This window comes from Phascolarctos cinereus, unplaced genomic scaffold (genome assembly GCF_003287225.1).
Source record: "Phascolarctos cinereus isolate Bilbo 61053 unplaced genomic scaffold, phaCin_HiC Scaffold_9;HRSCAF=440, whole genome shotgun sequence".
Taxonomy (NCBI): domain Eukaryota; kingdom Metazoa; phylum Chordata; class Mammalia; order Diprotodontia; family Phascolarctidae; genus Phascolarctos; species Phascolarctos cinereus.
The window spans coordinates 249,868,204-249,887,922 of record NW_027556402.1 but is presented as its reverse complement, the minus strand read 5'-3'; the positions used below and the strand labels follow the sequence as shown (position 1 = coordinate 249,887,922).

The 19,719-nt window shown below is 37.9% G+C and overlaps 1 protein-coding gene across 1 annotated transcript; it reads left to right on the top strand.

Annotated features, from left to right (window-relative positions):
• Positions 1–7,156: 7,156 nt before the first annotated feature.
• Positions 7,157–17,859, top strand: LOC110200725 (olfactory receptor 5B12-like). The gene is made up of 2 exons (XM_020976142.2): positions 7,157–7,165; positions 16,930–17,859. Exons 1-2 carry the CDS (start codon positions 7,157–7,159, stop codon positions 17,857–17,859), a joined length of 939 nt encoding a protein of 312 aa, XP_020831801.2.
• The last annotated feature ends 1,860 nt before the right edge of the window (positions 17,860–19,719 follow it).

Genomic DNA, 19,719 nt, shown 5'->3' with positions numbered 1-19,719 from the left:
ATTGGCTGCTGGTGGAGGTGCCTACCTCTCCACTCCAATCCATTCCCCATTCAGCCATAAAAGTCATTTTCCTAAAGTACAGATCCTACCATGTCACACCTATTGGCAATAAACTCTAATGACGTCCAGGATCAAATACATAATCCACTGGCATTCAAAGCCCTTAAAATCTTGCCCCCTCCTACCTTTGCAGACGTCTTCTTCCTTACTCCCAGACATGCACTGCTGTGCTCTTCCATGCAGTGAACACGGGCCTCCTCCTTGCTCTACAAACAAGACACTCCATCTCTGGGCTCCAGGCATGTTTTTCTGGCTGTATTCCCTCCCCACCTCCATCTCCTAGCTTCCCAGGCTTTCTTCAAATCTCATCTTCTACAGGAGGCCTTTCCCAACCCCTTTCATTTGTTCATTATTTTCTGTTTATCAAGTACATATCTTTTTTGTACATATTTCTTTCCTTGTCTCTTTCATTAGACTGTGAGCTCTCTGAGAGCAGGGGTGGTCCTTTGCCTCTTTTTGTGTCCCTAGTGCTTAGCACAGTGCTTTCCCCTGATGGAATCTTTTTTTCTGATTCCTCCTGCTGGTCTGATGTGGCTTCTGCATGCTCCTGGTCTCCTGGTCACTGCCTGGTAAAACTCTGCTGAAAATGAGATGATGGAGTTTTGTTCTTCCTCCACAAACTAGTCTAAGATCATGGTATCTAAGTGACATAGAAATGGACTGCTAAGCCATACATAAAAATCCCTATAAGCTACATATCAACTTGAAAACCACATTACACATGCACACACACACACACACACACACACACACACACACAAAATATATTCACTAATTAATTTATTTAAAAAATATTTCACAATTACATTTTAATCTGGTTGGGAAAGCATTCAGGAGTCTTCTAGGCTGCATGTGGTCTTCAAGACTTTTGTTTGACCCCTTTAAGTGCCTCTAATCTAAGATTTATATATATATATAGTATGTGTGTGTGTGTGTGTGTGTATAAGAAATTGTGTTGTTGTTTTGCTGACATTGAATTATCTTTAGTATAAATCTAATTTAGCCATAGTGGATAATTTCTGAAATATATTAGTAGATTTTTGAATCTATCTACATTCAGTAGTACTATTAGCTTATCTTCTCTTTTTTGATTATTTCTTTGAGTACATACAATGAATTTGATAGAGTTTTTGAGAATAATTTGTATAATGCAGTCATTAATTGCTATTTAAATGTTTTTGAGTTTTTGAGAATAATTTGTATAATGTAGTGATTAATTACTTTTTAAATGTTTGGTAAAATTTAACTATAAATACATCTGACTGGGATTTTTTTCCTTTAGTAATTCCTTCATGTCTTGTTTGATTTAATTTTCTTACTCTGGGGTGTTTACAATTTTTATTTCAGAATCTATTCATTGCTAGGATGGGTTGCATAGCCATAATTGGAGGTATCTTCAAAAAACATGACAACAGTCCTAGACACTTTCATCAGTGGCTCTACTTTTAATTAGACCCATTTGTATTCATTGTCCAGTGAGAAGCAATGTTTCAAGTGGAAGTACCTTGGACTTTTCCCCACTAAAACCAAAATGTGACCCAGTGAAATAGGTCTCATCCCTTGTTTTCTGAATTTTTACTTATGTTTCAAGTAAAGGGATGAGAGAGTTGACTTTTGTAAGCTTCAAATGTCCAAGAGAGTGAGCTTCCCATCATCTGAGCTGTGCTGCTAGTCTACCAACAATGCCCAGAGGAGGAATAAGGAACTTTCAGGACCCAGTCTAGTAATAATTAGCTAAGACAAGGATCCATCCAACAGCAATGTCACCTTTAGAAATGAACTTTGTGGGATCAATGTGATATAGAAACTGCAGTGAGTAGACCTTCTCTTCTCAGAAGACTGATGAGAGAGAGCTCCTGAAGTAATATATGTACTTTTTATTTTTGAAGTATTTTATTTTTGTTGTTTTCCTTTTTTTTTTTTTTGGCTAGGCAATGAGGTTAAGTGACTTGCCCGGAGTCACACAGCCAGAGAGCATTATGTGTCTGAGGCTGGATTTGAACTCAGGTCCTCCTGACTGCAGGATCAGAGCTCTATCCTAGCTGCCCCAAGTATTTTATTTTTGAACCAATATACCCCTTCCAAAAAACTAATTATTATTATTAAGTGAGTAATCAGAACTGGGATGCTACTCATTGATGGCTAACAGTAACAGGAATACAACTGATTAAGGATCAAATTGTTGGCATCAGAAAAGAGACACCCTCAAATCCTTCAGGGTACCCCTAGAACCTTGAGGTAGAGGTATAGCCAGTATGATTCTGTGAGAAGGATGTTAGAGCATAATTATTTCAGATATAAAATGTCAGACTGTTAAAAAAAAGTTATAATTCCTCTTCCAGGAGCCAAGACGCTGGAGTGAAAAGGTAGTCACTCTCACTCTCCCCTATCAACCTCTGAAAACCCAGAAAATATCACCCCAGGAAAAAACCCTGGAACAGCTAAACTAGAAGAAAGATGGTGAGCAGCTGTGCAGCAGCCCAGCAAACGGGTCTCCCAGTGCCTCAGTAAAAATAAGGGAGGCAGAACAAGGGACCCCGGGTGGATAAGTACCCTGTGGCATTCATCTGAAAAGATGTGAAGAAAACAACCCTAAAGCCCCAGCCTTGCTGGTTCCAGCCCAACACCAGGTGAGCTGTCAGAGCCCTGCAGCCTCCAATTGTGAAGAAATCCTGAAGCCCAGGTGGTAGAACAGGCAAACACCAACACCTGGACCTCTGAGTGCCTCAGTGAGGGTGGGGGAACTGGTGGAAACCAGCTCAGAAAACCACCAGGTGCCTCGGCACTCTACAGCAAAGGAATCTCCCAGTGCATTAGCAGAAACAAGGGAGACAACACTGCAGGGGGCCCCAGGCAGATAAACACCCTGCAGCACCCATCTAAAAGGAGCTGAAGAAAGCTAAAGGAAAGGAAAAGCAGGCAACCTAGAATTGCCTGAAAGTTCCAGCCTTGCTGATTCCAGCCCAACATGACATAAGCTGCCAGAAACCTACAGCCTCCAATTGCCAACATAAGAGGCCCCAGCACACAAAGCCAGTGACCAAGACCTAGGCTCCCAACACAAGAAGCTTGGGTCAGTGCCCTCTGTTCCCCAGCAGGAGAGCTCAATCTCTTTAAAGGCCAGGGAATAAAGAAACACCTTGAGTAAAAAGAAACATACCATAGATTCATATTATGAGAAGAGTGAAGATCAAGACAGAAATTCTGAAGAGGACAACATTGTCAACAAACCCACATCTGCAACAACAAAAGGGAATATGAACTGGTCTGAAGCCCAAAAAGCCTTCTTAGAAGAGCTCAAGAAGGATTTTAATAGTCAAATGAGAGAGGTAGAAGAGTCCTTCAAAAATACAATTGGCCAATTGGAAAAAAAATACACTGAAGAAAACAAGTCCCTAAAAACACAATTGGCCAATTGAAGAAGGAAGTACAAAAACTAACAGAAGAAAACAATCTGTTAAAAACTAGAATTGGACAAATGGAAACTAATGTCTCTATGAGAGAGCAAGAATCAATCAAACAGGAAAAAAAATGAAAAAATAGGTGAAAACATAAAATACCTCATCAGTAAAACAAACGACTTGGAAAATCAATTCAGGAGAGACAATTTAAAAATTATTGATGGAAAAAAGAGCCTGTACAGTATCTTTCAGGAAATCATAAAGGAAAACTGCCTGGAGTCCTAGAACCAGAAGGGAAAATAACCATAGAAAGAATCCATCGCTCACCACCTGAAAGAGATCCCAAATTGACAATGCCAAGGAATATAATAGCAAAATCCCAAAATCACCAGATGAAAGAGAAGGTGCTGCAAGCAGCCAGAAAGAAACAATTTAAATATCATGGAACCACAGTCAGGATTACACAGGACCTTGCAGCTTCTACATTAAAAGACCACAGGGTGTGGAACATGATATTTCATAAGGCAAAGAAGCTTGGAATGCAGCCAAGGATCAACAACCCAGCAAAAATGAGCATCATTTTTCAAGGGAGGAGATGGATATTCAATGAAATAGGGGACTTTCAAACTTTCCTGATAAAAAGATCAGAGCTCAACAAAAAAATAAATTGATCTTCAAGTACAGGAATCATGAAGGACAAAAAAAGGTAAATGGGACAGAAAGATACAATATGTTGCTAATGGGGGGGGCTGTTTAAACCCCTACAAGGGAATATGACACCTGTAACCCTTGAAAACTGTATTGTTATTACACCATGTTAAAGGAGTATACATAAAGAGGGTGGATATTAGATGACTTTGATGTAAGTGTGTTAAATGGATCCAAATAAGTGGATCAATGTGATCTTAGAAAATGTACTGAGTAAGGAGGAGTCAGACAAGGGTAAATTACATTACAGGAAAAGACACAAAATCCTATTACAGCAGAGGAAAAGAGGGGGAGTGAGCATTGTTTGAACCTTACTCTTATCAGATTTGGCTCAAAAAGGGTATAACATAATCAGTTAGGTATAGAAATCTAACTTGCCCTATAGGAAGTAGGAGGGAAAAGGGGAAAGAAAAGGGAGGGGGAAAGAAAGGGAGGGAAGAAGGGAGGGAAGAAGCAGTAAGAGTAAAGGGGAAGAAAAGGGAAAGGGATAATAAAGGGGGAGGACTGAAGGAGGCAGTGGTCAAAAGCAAAACACTAGTGAAGGGGGAAAGGAAAAAGGAGAAAGAAAAGCATAAATGGGGGGAAAGGATGGAGAAAAAGACACAGATAGTAATCATAACTGTGAATGTGAATGGGATGAACTCTCCCATAAAAGGAAATGGATTGCAGAATGGATTAAAAACCATAATCCTACAATATGTTGTTTACAGGAAACACATTTGAAAAAGAGTGACACATACAGGGTAAAGGTAAAAGGCTGGAGCAGAATATATTATGCTTCAGCTGAAGAAAAAAGCAGGGGTAGCAATCCTGATCTCAGACAAAGCAAAAGCAAAAATAGATCTAATCAAAAGAGATAAGGAAGGAAACTACATCCTGCTAAAAGGCACCATAGACAATGAAGTAATATCATTACTAAACATATATGCACCAAATGGTATAGCATCCAAATTCTTAGGAGAAGTTCAGGGAGTTACAGGAAGAAATAGACAGCAAAACTATACTAGTGGGGACCTGAACCTCCCCTCTCTGCACTAGATAAATCTAACACAAAATAAACAAGAAAGAAGTTAAGGAGGTGAATAGAACATTAGAAAAGTTAGGTATGATAGACCTCTGGAGAAAACTGAATGGGGATAGAAAGGAATATACTTTTTTCTGCAGTACATGGCACATACACAAAAATTGACCATGTACTAGGGCATAAAAACCTCACAATCCAATGCAGAAAGGCAGAAATATTAAATGCATCCTTTTCAGATCATGATGCAATAAAAATTATATGTAATAAAGGGCCATGGAAAGATAGACTAAAAAATAATTGGAAACTAAATAATCTAATCCTAAAAAATGATTGGGTCAAACAACAAATCATAGAAACAATCAATAATTTCATTCAAGAGAATGACAATAATGAGACAACATACCAAAACTATGGGATGCAGCGAAAGCAGTTCTTAGGGGAAGTTTTATATCTCTAAATGCTTACATAAAAATAGAAAAAGAGGAGATTAATGAATTGGGCATACAACTAAAAAAACTAGAAAAAGAACAATTAAAAATCCTCAACTAAACACAAATTAGAAATATTGAAAACCAAAGGAAAAATTAATAAAATTGAAATTAAGAAAACTATTGAACTAATAAATAAAACTAAGAGCTGGTTTTATGAAAAAACCAATAAAATAGATAAACCTTTGGTTAATTTAATTAAAAAAAGAAAGAAGAAAACCAAATTACTAGTATCAAGAATGAAAAGGGAAGCTACCACCAAGGAAGAGGAAATTAAAACAATAATTAGGAATTATTTTGCCCAACTATATGCCAACAAATTTGACAATCTTAGTGAAATGGATACATATTTACAAAAATATAAATTGCCCAGATTAACCAGAGGAAGTAAAATACTTAAATAACCCCATCTCAGAAAAAGAAATTGAACAAGCCATTGATGAACTCCCTAGGAAAAAAGCTCCAGGGCCAGATGGATTTACATGAATTCTATCAAACATTTAAAGAACAATTAATTCCAATACTATATAGACTATTTGGAAAAATAGGTGAAGAAGGAGTCTTACCAAATTCTTTTTATGATACAAATATGGAGTTGATACCTAAACCAGGAAAAGTCAAAATAGAAAAAGAAAATTATAGACCAATTTCTCTAATGAATATAGATGCAAAAATTTTAAACAAAATGCTAGCAAATAGATTGCAGCAACTTATCACAAGAATAATACACTATGACCAGGTAGGATTTATACCAGGAATGCAGTGTTGGTTCAATATTAGGAAAACTATCAGCATCATTGATCATATCAACACCCAAACCAACAGAAACCACATGATCATCTCAATAGATGCAGAAGAAGCTTTTGATAAAATACAACACCCATTCCTATTAAAAACACTAGAAAGCATAGGCATAAATGGAGTCTTCCTTAAAATAATAAATAGCATATATCTAAAACCTTCAGCAAGCATTATGTGTAATGGGGACAGGCTAGAAGCATTTCCAATAAGATTTGGGGGTGAAACAAGGATGTCCATTATCACCACTGTTAGTCAATATTGTACTGGAAACGTTAGCTTTAGCAATAAGAGAAGAAAAAGAAATTGAAGGCATCAGAATAGGCAAAGGAGAAACAAAGAAACTGGAAAAACGTTAGCTGCTCATGGGGAAGGCTGAGCTAATATAGTAAAAATGACAATCCTGCCTAAGCTAATTTACTTTTTCAGTGCCATACCAATCAAACTACCAAAAAATTATTTTATAGTTAGAAAAAATAATAACAAGATTCATTTGGAAAAACAAAAGGTCAGAATATCAAAGGAACTAAAGAAAAGAAATGCAAGGGAAGGTGGCCTAGCAATTCCAGATCTTAAATTGTGTTATAAACCAGCAATCATCAAAACTGCTTTGTAGTGGCTAAGAAATAGGGAAGTGGATCAGTGGAATAGATTAAATATGCAAGACACAGTAGTCAATGACTATAGTAATCTATTATTTGATAAACCCAAAGACCCCAGCTTCTGGGATAAGAACCCACTCTTTGAAAAAAAATGCTGGGAAAACTGGAAAAGAGTATGGCAGAAACTAGGCATAGATCCAAATCTCACACTATATACCAAAATAAAGTCAAAATTGGTTCAGGACTTAGATATAAAGGCTGATACCATAAGTAAACTGGGAGAACAAGGAATAGTTTACCTATCAGATCTATGGAGAACAGAAGAATTCATGACAAAACAGGAGGTAGAGAACATTAAGAAAAAGCAAATGGATAATTTTGATTACATTAAATTTAAAAGTTTTTGCACAAACAAAGCCAATGCAACTAAGATTAGAAGGAAGGTAGAATCTGGAAAGAATTTTTACAACCAGTCTCTACGATAAAGGCCTCATTTCTAAAATATATAGAGAATTAAGACAAATTTATAAGAACACAAGCCATTCCCCAATTGATAAATGGTCAAAGGATATGAATGGACAATTCTCAGATGAAGAAATTAAAGCCAAATAGTCATATGAAAAAATCGTTATTGATTAGAGAAATGTAAATCAAAACAACTCTGAGGTACCACATCACACCTATCAGATTGGCCAACATGACAAAACAGGAAAATGATAAATGTTGGAGAAGATGTGGGAAAATTGGAACACTAATACATTGTTGGTGGAGCTGTGAAATGATCCAACCATTTTGGAGAACAATTTGGAACTATGTCCAAAGGGCTACAAAAATGTGCATACCCTTTGATCCAGCAACAGCACTCCTAGGGCTATAACTGAAAGAGATCAAACAAATGGGAAAAGGACCCACATGTACAAAAATATTCACAGCAGCTCTTTTTGTGGTGGCAAAGAATTGGAAATTGAGAGAATGCCCATCCATTGGGGAATGGCTGAGCAAGTTGTGGTATATGAATGTAATGGAATACTATTGTGCTATAGGAAATGGTGAACAGGCTGACTTCAGAAGAACCTGGAAAGACTTATATGGTCTCATGCTGAGTGAAGTGAGCAGAACCAAGAGGACTTTGTGCACAATAACAGCCATGTTATGCGATGACTAATATTGTTAAACTGAACCCTTCTCAGAGTTGCAAGGATCTAAGACATCTCTAGAGGTCTCGGGGATGGAAAATGCTGTCCACATCCAAAGAAAGAACTATGGAAGTCCAATTGCTATTACTTATTTTTACCTTCTGTTGAGTTTTGTTTCATCTTTCTGATGGTTCCTCCTAATGGTTTTAATTTTTACTTACAACTTCACTAATGTTAAAATATGTTTAATAAGAATGTAAATGTAAAGCCTGTATCAGATTGTGTGCCGTCTTGGGGAGGATGGGTTGGGGAGGAAGGGGGAGAAAAATTTTCAACTCAAAAGCATATGGAAGTGATTGTTGATAAATCAAAATAAATTAATAAAATCAAAAATAAAATAAAATTGAAATTTTTAAAAAATTTAAAAAAGTATAAGGCAATGAATTCACTTACTTTTCATGGTTATCTCTAGGAAGAATTTTTATTAATTTTTTTCAATTGACAAAAAATATTTTCTCTTATTCTACCTTCTCACTCCATTGGGGGAAAAAAAAAACAAATCAAAGAAAAAACAAACCCACAAAACAAATCTGCATAGCTGAGCAAAGCAAATTCCCAAATTTGCCGTGTCAAATATACGTACGTGTTCACACACATAGATATATACCTCATTTCTCTCTCAGGATGTTGGTACTTCTCTGGAATCATGTTTTGTCATTGCATTGCTCAGAGCTCTTAAATATTTTGAAGCTCTTTGTTTTAAAAAATGTCTTCCTCAGCACAGTACCTGTTCCATAGTAGGTACTTCATAAATTCTTTTTGATTTGTCAACATAGAAATGCTCTCAAGGTGCTACTCACTTAATTCTGCATCAGTTCATTCAACTCTTCCTAGGCTTCTCTTAAATCACTTGTGGGAGAATTATGAATCAAACAAGGAGTGGAAGTAAGTATGAAAGAGATAATTTCAATTACAAGAAACTGAAAAGATTTGGCCCAACCAAAATCAGTGTAGGCAGGATAAAATGCAAAACAAGTAACTGAGAAAAAATATATGCATCAAGTGTTTCTGATAATTATTTTGTATTCGAGATAAACAGTTAATTAACATAAGCACATAACGAGAATCACCAAAATGTCAGAAGATATGAACATACAGTTCTTAAAGGAATTAAAAACTTGTACCAATCACATGAGAGATGATTCCAAATCACTAATAAGAGAAATTCTAAGAAAAATAATTCTGAAATCTTGTCTCACATATAGAAAATTGGTGAAGGAGGTAAAAGATAGAAATTGTCAATGGCAGAAGGGCTTGAGGAAGATAAGCATATGTTGTAGGTACAACTGGGAATTGGTCCAAACAATCATTAATCAAAAAAGTATTTCTTAAGTATTTACTATGTACCAGACACTATTCTAGTCACTGGGAATAGAAATATAAGTGAAACAGTCCCTGTTCTTTGTTTGTTTGTTTGTTTTGGGTTTTTTGTTAGGCAATGGGGTTAAGTGACTTATCCAGGGTCATACGGCTATTATGTGTTATGTGTCTTAGGCCAGCTTTGAACTCAGATCCTCCCACTCAAGGCCAGAGCTCTATACACTGAGCCACCTAGCTGCCCCCAACAGTCCCTATACTTGAGGAGCAAATACATAGAGGAAATCATATGTGCTTATGAAGGTACATACAACATAGATACAGAGCAATTTGTGGGGGAGGGAGACGATAATAGATACAAGATCAGAAAAAAGTGTCTGAGGCCAGATTTGAACTCAGGTCTTCCTGATTCTAGGTACACTACTCCATCCACTGTGTCACCTGGTTGCCACAAAACAAATAATGGCACATGAATAGAAGTATTAGTGATGACAATATTGTAAAAGAGAATGTTATCTACTGTGGCAATTTGTTTTGCTTGACTACATGTGTTTATAATAGATTTTGTTTTTCTTGCTTCTTAAGATTTGGAGGTGAGAGGGAGAGAATTCAGAGCTGCAAAGGAAAGAAAACTGAATTAAAAAAGAAAATTATGAATGTGAAGGATTTGGACAAGCATATGAAGATTAACGAAATTATATAGAATACTGGACTTTTTGGAGATAATTCTTTATTTAGCTGAAATTCACAGTTTCCTTGGTATAGAACTGTGTAGAGTAGGTTCTGATCATTTGGTGCAGTTTTAGAGAGCATTACCTTTTTTTATTCAAATGAGTTAATGTATGCAAATCACCTTTTAAAACTATAATCGTTAGAAAGTACTATATAAATCTCACATTATTATAATTATTGTTATTATTATTTATCTGCAGCCATATCATATTCTTGGCCCTTATTGAGCTAAAACCCCAGATCTTTTTCAGACAATTATCTGGAAATCCTTACCTGATGGTGTGTACATGGAGCAGATTACTTTTAGCTGAGCAAAAATTTTGTATTTATCCTTTGAAAATCACATTTTGGTAGGTGCATCCCATCATTCCAGCCTACTGAGGATATTTTCAATCCTTTTTTTTTTAATTCTTTAATCCTTTCACTTAACTTTTAAATATCTCTTCCAATATCTCTATATTTGGTATGTGCCATCTCTGATATTATCCAAGGATACATTTCAGTAATGTATCCATTCCATGCAATTAATTTTATTAAGTATTTTAAGGCTGTATTATGGATAAAGCAATGTGCTAAGCACTGTTAATACAAAGAAAGGAATAAAAAATCATACCTGCTCTCAAAAAGATTTTAAACACATTAAATATTACAAAAAAAATATAGAATCATCACACACTCCATTGGAAACCATTTTCCAAGTTGACATCAAGTAAAGATTATTTTTTTCATTTAGCCTATTTAATTAAGTCCTGAGTTCATTTAAACTACTGTCTAGTTTAAAATCTCTTTATCTTGTCCCAAATATAAGAAGACTTGGTCAAATGCTTTTGCCAAAAAACTCAATAAATTCCTTCTAAGGCATTCTCTTGTTCTACCAGTCATTAGTTCTACATATTTCTGTGTCCTTAACATACACACTGACTAGACTAGGACAGGATAAGTGGAGGTTTAGGGCAGTTAGCTAGAGCATGAATTCAGGAGAAATAAAGATTTAGTAATAATAATGGTGATCATGAGAAGAATATTAGCTCATGTGTACATAGTTGTCTATTACAAAGCAGCTTCTTTACAATGGCCTTATTCAATTTGGGGGGTAATTATTATTCCTCTTTTATTGATGAGAAATTTGATATAGCAGGAGTTGAAATGAGCTGCCCAAGGTAGCACAGCAAATTGTAAGAGTTAGGACTCTAATGACATCTTCTAACTCCAAGCTCAGTGTTCTTCACAGTTCACCTCACTCTGTCTTTCACATCCCAATATTCCATTTGACCATCATCACAGCCCTTCAGAGCAAGAAGGGAACAGATTATTATTTCCAATTTATAAATGAATAAACCGACACTTAAATCAGTTTGATGACTTTCCCAGGATCAAACCACTAGGAGATGCTAAAGGCAGAACTAGAAACCAGGTCCCATGCTCTGGCCTTGTCTTTTTATTCTGCCTTTCTAATAATGAGTTCAGATTAACAAAGGCAATCCCAGAATAATCACCTCCCTAAGAAATCAGAATTTGGTCCCCATGGTCAGAGTAGGATTTAATGAGCTGTTTTGTTCATGTGTCAGCTGTGGAGTTGCCAGATGTATTGAAGAGAGTTTGATATCCTAAGAGCTTCTATGCTCTCTGGTCTGTATAAACCCCATCCCTTTTTCCCATCTTCAGCCACTAAATTCCAAGTGAACCTCTATAAGGACTCATTGCTGTGGGAACAACCCAGAGAAGGAATCCTTTGAGTTACTGACTTCTTCATTTGGTTTCAAATGTTCGTCTTGAGCTTCATCAGGAGGAAAGATCTCTGACTCTACTGAAATCTCTCCAGCAGCAGTGGCCAGGAGGTGACTTCTCTTAATCTAGAAAGCTTTGAACTCTCAGCTCCAGACCACAGGGAATAGTTCTTAGCTTGGTTAAGTAGTTAGTTAGGGTTAAGATTTCAAACCCAAAACCCTTATGCAAAATTGCTTGGCTATCAGTCCCTTATGGAGCCCATCAACCTTTCTTGGGAGTAAGGTAGATTCTAGGAAATTCATTCCAAGACTCCAGAATTCATCAATGAGGCCACACAGTATGGTGGATAGAGGCTGGGCTTGGAACTTGGAAGAACAATATTCAAATCCTGTTTCTCTCTTACAGTTATTAGCTGTGTAGCCATTCATAGGTTAGTCACTTCAACTCTTAGCCTAGATATGTTGTTGTTATTCAGTCATTTTTTCAGTCATGCCCAACTCCTTTTGACCCTATTTGAGGTTTTCTTGGCAAAGATATTAGAGTAATTTGCCATTTCCTTCTCCAACTAATTTAAATGATGAAGAAACTGAGGCAAACAGGGCTAAGTGACTTGCCCATGGCCACACAGCTAGTAAGTGACTGAGGCCAGATTTGACCTCAGGAAGATGAGTCTTCCTGACTCCAGGCCCAGTACTCTGTTCACTGGGCCTACATATATTCATTTCCAATATGAAAATACTATAATCTTGCTCTTTTTGACAAGGATGTTGAGTAGCTCACATAATATAATATCATTTGCCAGCTTTAAAGGCTATATGAAGGCCAGTTCTTAACTACCCCACTGAGCTTTTCAAGGTGACTATCTCCGTGGTAGGAATTAATACTTCCTTTACAGAAGTTCATTAAGGCAGAGTGTCTGCAGTTTGACTTCCTGGCCCCTAACTATAAAAAACTCAGCCCTTATGAGGAGACAGTATCAGTAGTTTTAGCAGCATTTCTAATGCTCTGCTGACATGACTTTCTGACTTAATTTGAACAACCGCTATAGTGAATATGAATGCACAAGGAAGTAGCCATTTCATCTGAATTTCTATCTTTTTAACCTTAAAAGTTTCATCCCTTACATCTTTTATTATTAGTAAAGTCATTTTCAAATTTCATTTTGTTCCATCAGTGCCTCATGGCATTTTAACCCCAAGTCTGCATCACTAGGCTAACTGAGTTTGACCTGCCCCAAAATAATCCTGCAGGAGCAGAAGGAGCGTTTTGATCTGTGAGCCATCCAATGACAACTTTAAAAAAAATTGGCAAACATTGATTGAAGGCATGTTTTGTGCAGAGTTAAACCATGAGGGTAATATGAAGTTTGGATAAGATATGTTCCTTGTCCTTAATGGTAATAGCTCACATTTATATGGTATCTCACACACATTGTTTCATTTGAGCTTCATAAATAAGCAATGTAGTTATTGCTATCTTCATTTCACAGATAATAAAATGGAAGTTAACTGAATTTATGTGGCATGTCAAGGATCATGAAACCAATAAATATCTAAGACAGTTTTCTACTCAAATCTTTCTGATTTCAAATCCAGTATTCCATCTCGAGAAAGGAAGATCTGAATTCAAATGGTGCCTCATTGCTTTCCTTTACCATGTGAACCCTATCCAAGTCAACCTCTCATCATCAGTTTACCCATCTATAAAAAGGAGATAATATACCTAAAATCTAAAGATAAAGTGACCTATCATATGTAAACATTCTTGCAAACCTTAGAGTGCTACATCAACGCACATTATTGTTTTCCTATACCATGCTGCCTCAATTAATTGATATCCTAGAATCTTTTCTGTCTTCTTTCCTCTATCTCTTTCCTTTTCAGAGCATCTTCTCAGCTGTTACCCCATACAAACCTTTCACCCACATGGCTCTTTGTAACTTTATTCCTACCCACTTAGAATTTTGTGAAGTCTTTATTCCCCTAAACCTTGTTGATTTGGTAATGTCAGTATCCTTATCCACATTTTCTATATGAAAAGACAGGGCTCCAGAAAATTTAATTGACTTTCCCTAAATTCAACAATTCAGTCTAATAGGATAAGTATGACACTCCTACCCAGTTCTTCACACTATTTCAAATGCTAAGGACACAGAGTTAAGGATGAAATAATTCCTGCTCTCACAGAGCTTACAATCTACTTAAGGCAAGCATAACATACACAGATTAGAAAATAGAGAACATCTTTATGTAATAGAAGGCCCTGGGCTTGGGGTTTCAACAGACCAGGTTCAATGTTGAAGGTCTGAGCCTAAGGCATCGTGTCTTCTTTCTCTTCCTTGTTGCCCCCATCTTCTTGATGAGGGTTAAGAGGTCAGTAGGGTTTAGGTTTAATGTAAAGCCTTTGACTTAAGTCAAAGTAAAGTTAAATTTAATCAAGAAAAGCCTCCAAAATAAAACTTAGGTGTGGCTCATATCTCTTTCCCTAAATACAGGTTATGAGGTCCTCAATCAACTATGGGGTAGCCTTTGTTTCACTCCCAGAAAAAAAAAATGCAGTGCAGGCTGCAAGAACACACAAGCTTTAATAACTTTAAATGCACTAGACTTTTGGGACAACTCATATAACTGAAAGATAAAAGCTACAAATGGCCTTTGAGCTTCTCCTGGAGCTTTTGGGAAATATCTGTCATTCAAGTCTGTAAGTATAAATCACATAAAAATTCAGTGGCAAAAACAGAAGAGATATAGATTGAATCTAAGATCCAATTTTTTTTTCCTACAGGCAATATGGCATAGAAGTTAGAAGACTGGACCTGAAGTCAGAAAGATCTGGGTTCAGAAGTGGTATGGTGTAGTGGAAAGAACACTAGCTTTCAGCTCAGGGGATCTGGGTTCAAATACTGCCAATGATTCTTACTCCTTGCGTGACAATGGACAAGTCCCAATGTCCCTAGGGCCTTAAGTTATTCAACCTATGCTGACCTCTGAGATCATCTCATCCCACTGTATGGCCTATGGAGCTTTATCTGGCATCAAATAGCAATGGCCAGTGGAGAAAAGCTGAGCAATGTTAAGCATTAAACATGGGAAAACATCATTAAGCAACAGACAGTCACATTTGGCAGTGTCTACAGGCTCAAAAGTTATTTTGAAACTGGTAGAAAATAGGCCTTATACATGCAGAAGCAATGACCACATTGATAGCCCCATGCAGTGGAAGGCAGGAGTTGCCTTTCCACAAGTGAGACCTAACCATGTGTGTCCCAAACATATGTGCCCTCTCTATACATATACCCTGAGCAAATTTTCCCCATGTATGTGCCTCTCCATGTACGTTCCCTATGATTGCTCACCATTCTCATTGATAGGGCGTATTTACAGACAATTATGCTAATGATTTATGAAGGAAATGTTTTATTCTTTTATTTATTTTATTCTCATATTTGCTATTTTAGGAAATGACTTTGTCAGCAATTAAATTGTGTTTTCTAGCTTATTTAAAAAGTCAGACACATCAGTGGGGGCTCATGAGATTGACAGATGACCTTGCATCTGAGGTAACTTTGTACCAGGGACTCATGGTATATTAAAGGCTGACATTGGCAATGGTGTATAATTGATTTTTGGTTCAGCATAGATTAGACCAGATGGCCCTTCCCTGCTTCAGTAATCTGTGAGTGTCCTTACTAATATTTTGTATCACAGATCATGTTTTCATAGATCAAATATCTACATCCCACTTATATGCTCCACTCCAATCCAACTCTGATTCTTCACTGGGGTATGGAGCTGGCCCAAGAGTGTGCCAGTGGAACAAAAACTCTGGTAAATTATCTAAGTTTCAAATATAACCTCACAAGGAACTGTGCATCTTTTGTCCCCAGGTCAGCCTAGCTTAGTGCCCAGATGCTCCTCACCAGAAGGTTAGCCACTAAAGGATGCTTTTTTTTTCCTTTTCTTTTGCTAAAATAGCTCAGGAAATGAGCCAAAGGACAAAATGGTCTTCAGCTATTTGATCTCATTTTCATTTCACAGTGATGTTGACGGAGTGTTCATAAGATGGAATAGACAATGCTAATATTAATCAAAATGGAAATAGTACATTTATTATTAAGTGAGCATTGTGTGATCCATTCGATTTCTATAACGACTAAAACATATATCTTATCCTATATGACTACTTCAAACATCTTAATTGGAATTGCCCTCTAGGAGAAAGTATAAGTTTCCCAGGCTGGATTTTAAGTCTCCCATGGTCTGCTTCCTATTTACTTTCCTAGTCTTATTTCATGTTTATTTCCTTCACACACTCTCCATTAGAGTCAAACTGATCTAAAAGTGGTTTCCTATCAACGCCATTCAACTCCACATGGCCCTACCTGTGTCCAGTTGTTCACCCGGGCCTGTCATACATTCTCTTTAGCTATACTTTTTGGAATCTCTACCTTCCCTCCATATACAATTCAAGTAGCATCTGCCACAGAAGGACTTCCCTGGTTCTCCTAGTTGCTAAAACTCTCACAGTCTTGAAATTAATTAGAATTCCATTGTTTGTCATCTGTATTTACTTTACTAATCTTTATGCATTTTGTTTCCCCTATAGAACCCAAGTTCCTTAAAATCGTCAGTTATTTCATTGGTAGACGAGAGCCATCTATCCAAGAGGGATCAGGGATCATTGAATTTATGGGCCCTGGGGCAATTTCCACAACAACCATGTAGACCTCTTGATCCTTCAGACCTACTTCTACCCTTCACGTGAGACTTGTCTCTGGCCATAGATTGTTCATGGGAATCCTCCATTGCACTGATTAATTCTTCTGCTAGTTTCTCTCCTACTGAAGGTGATTGGTGAGAGCACTAAGAGGCACAGATGAAGAATGACTCAGAGGTGAATGAGTTTGTCCTTGGAGGATTAACAGATGCCCCAGAGCTTCAGGTCCCCCTCTTCATAATGTTCATGGTCATCTACCTCAGCACTCTAGTGGGGAACCTGGGGATGATAGCTCTTATCTCCTGGGACTCTCATCTCCACACTGCCATGTACTTTTTTCTCAGTAACCTCTCTCTAGTAGATTTTGGCTACTCCTCAGCCGTGACTCCCAAGGTGATGGCTGGGCTCCTCACAGGAGACAAGGTCATCTCTTACAATGGTTGTGCTGCACAGATGTTCTTCTTCATGGCCTTTGCTTCAGCAGAAAGCTACCTCCTGGCTGTAATGGCCTATGATCGCTATGAAGCTGTGTGTAAGCCCCTCCATTATGCCACCACCATGACATCAAGTGTATGTGCCACTCTGGCCATGGGCTCCTATGTCTGTGGCTTCCTACAGTCTTGCATTCACACAAGCTGTACCTTTAGCCTGTCCTTCTGTAGTTCCAATGTGATCCATCACTTTTTCTGTGACATTCCCCCCCTCCTGGCTCTCTCCTGCTCAGCTGTACATTTTAACGAGTTGATGGTCTTTGTCTTAGGGGGGCTCACTATCTTTTTTATCCTTGTGGTCATCTTGACTTCCTACCTGTTTATTTTCATTGCTATCCTGAGAATGCGCTCAGCAGAAAGCCGGCAAAAAGCCTTCTCCACCTGTGCTTCCCACCTTACAGCAGTGTCCATATTCTTTGGAACAATCATCTTCATGTACTTACAACCCAGTTCTAGTCATTCCATGGACACAGACAAAATGGCTTCTGTTTTCTATGCCACAGTCATTCCCATGTTGAACCCTCTGGTCTACAGCCTGAGGAACAAAGAAGTCAAAAGTGCTTTCAGAAAAGCAACCTGGTGGAGAAGATTTCATTGAACTTCTTCCTAGGGAGAAAATACAATCTAAATCTTTCTTCTCAGAGTTCTGGGCTCCAAATCATTCTGTTTTCTTAAGTTCTGCACTTCATTTCTGCCTTTTCAGAAGCAGCATTATACTCTGGAGTGAATCCTGCCCTTAGAGTCAGAGAGCCCTGGATTTGAATACTGACTGTGATATTTCCAATCTTTGTAATGCTCAGAAAGTCCCCAGTGTTCTTTGGGGGGACCTGCAGGGTCCAGCTTGTTTCAGGAGAGGGCATGATGACCAGGTTGGTAATGGCACTGTGAGAATGCAATATCAGATGACCTACGGGTTTGGGGTTGTGACAAGGTTGATCCAACCACACCCACTATTGCCTGCCACATTAAGTTTTTGACCCAAAGGTTTAACTTCACTGGTACAGGGAATTCTCAGTGAGGAGATCCCTACCAATGTAGAAAAGCAACTTCTCTGTGATGTACAGTATTAGGGAATTATGGTAGCTGCTGTGAAGTTGGATGCCTTGCCAAGGATCACGCAGCTTATAGCCATTTGAGGGGAAAACTGAACCTATATCTTCCTAACAGGTTCAGTTTTCCCTGTAATCCATCCAATTAGGCAGGGTAGCTTCTAAGACAGAGGTGGCTTCTGGCTGTCTGAGGCTCATCAGAGCTACTGTTCCCCCCAACAACAAATCTATAAAACAGAGTTAGTTCTCTCTGTCTCTATCTCTATCTGTCTCTCTCTATCTTTCTTATCTGCCTCTGGTTCTCTCTGCCTATCTCTCTATCTGTCTCTATATTTTTGTCTCTGTTTTGGTTCCTCTGTCTCTATCTCTCTATCCCTATCTTTCTGTCTCTTCCTATCTCTCTATCTCTATCTATGCCTCTCTCTATTTCTCTTTCTCTGTCTTTTTCTGTCTCTTTATCTCTTTCTCTGACTTTCTCTGTCTCTCCATCTTTGCCTGTCTCTGCTTCTGTCTCTGTCTTTATCCCGGTCTCACATACCCCACCTTATACTTCCTTTCTTCTTTCAAAAGACAGTGGCATCTGATCGATTCCTGCATTCAAACTATGTGGAGGGAAATGTGTGCCCATGTATATCCACCTAGCTATTCTTACCCACCAATAATAGTTAATGGTAATTTGCCACAAAATCACATGGCTCCATATGCTCAGGCATCTCCAAGGGGACTTCCTGCACTTCACATTCTCGGTGGCCTTCTGCCTTTGTGTTTCCTTTGAAAAGCACAACCCACAGATGAGTGACTTCATGATCCTCCACCTTAGCTATGGGATTGATAGCATCTGAGGCACTGGGAAATTTCCTGTGGATTGGCAAGAAATGTGGTCATCCTTCCAGTCCGGGTTCAAGAGTTCCAAACTCTAGTAGTCAGGATGTAGCCTTCTTGGAAAGAAAAGGAGATTTCCTGATGTAGTTTGCTCCTTGGAAAAGAATGGGTTCACCTATGTGCTTTCTCTAGTGTTCTACATGGAGAGCAAAAACCATTGCTCCCTTTAGTAAGAAAAAGATTGTCTTTGCATCCACTACACAGGCTGCTACTTACACAGTGAATAGTTACTCAAAAAGGATAGGTAGGCTAGGAAGGAAATTGCTTGTTCAGCCACCCACAAAGTATATTTACCATAGAGGCAATTCTAAACCACAGAGCAGTACTAAGAATCTGAAAGAGACTTTTTGGGACCGATGGAAGGAATGGCACTGAAATGCCCCAAATGTTGACCTAAGATCAGTTCCCATCTAGCAGAGCTGCACAATTTAAATGAGTTATGCTTCTCTGTTCATGGTTTCCAGGGATTCTTTTACATTTTCTCTGGGGTGAAAATAAAGCTCTCATGCCCTTTTGATACTTGGAGG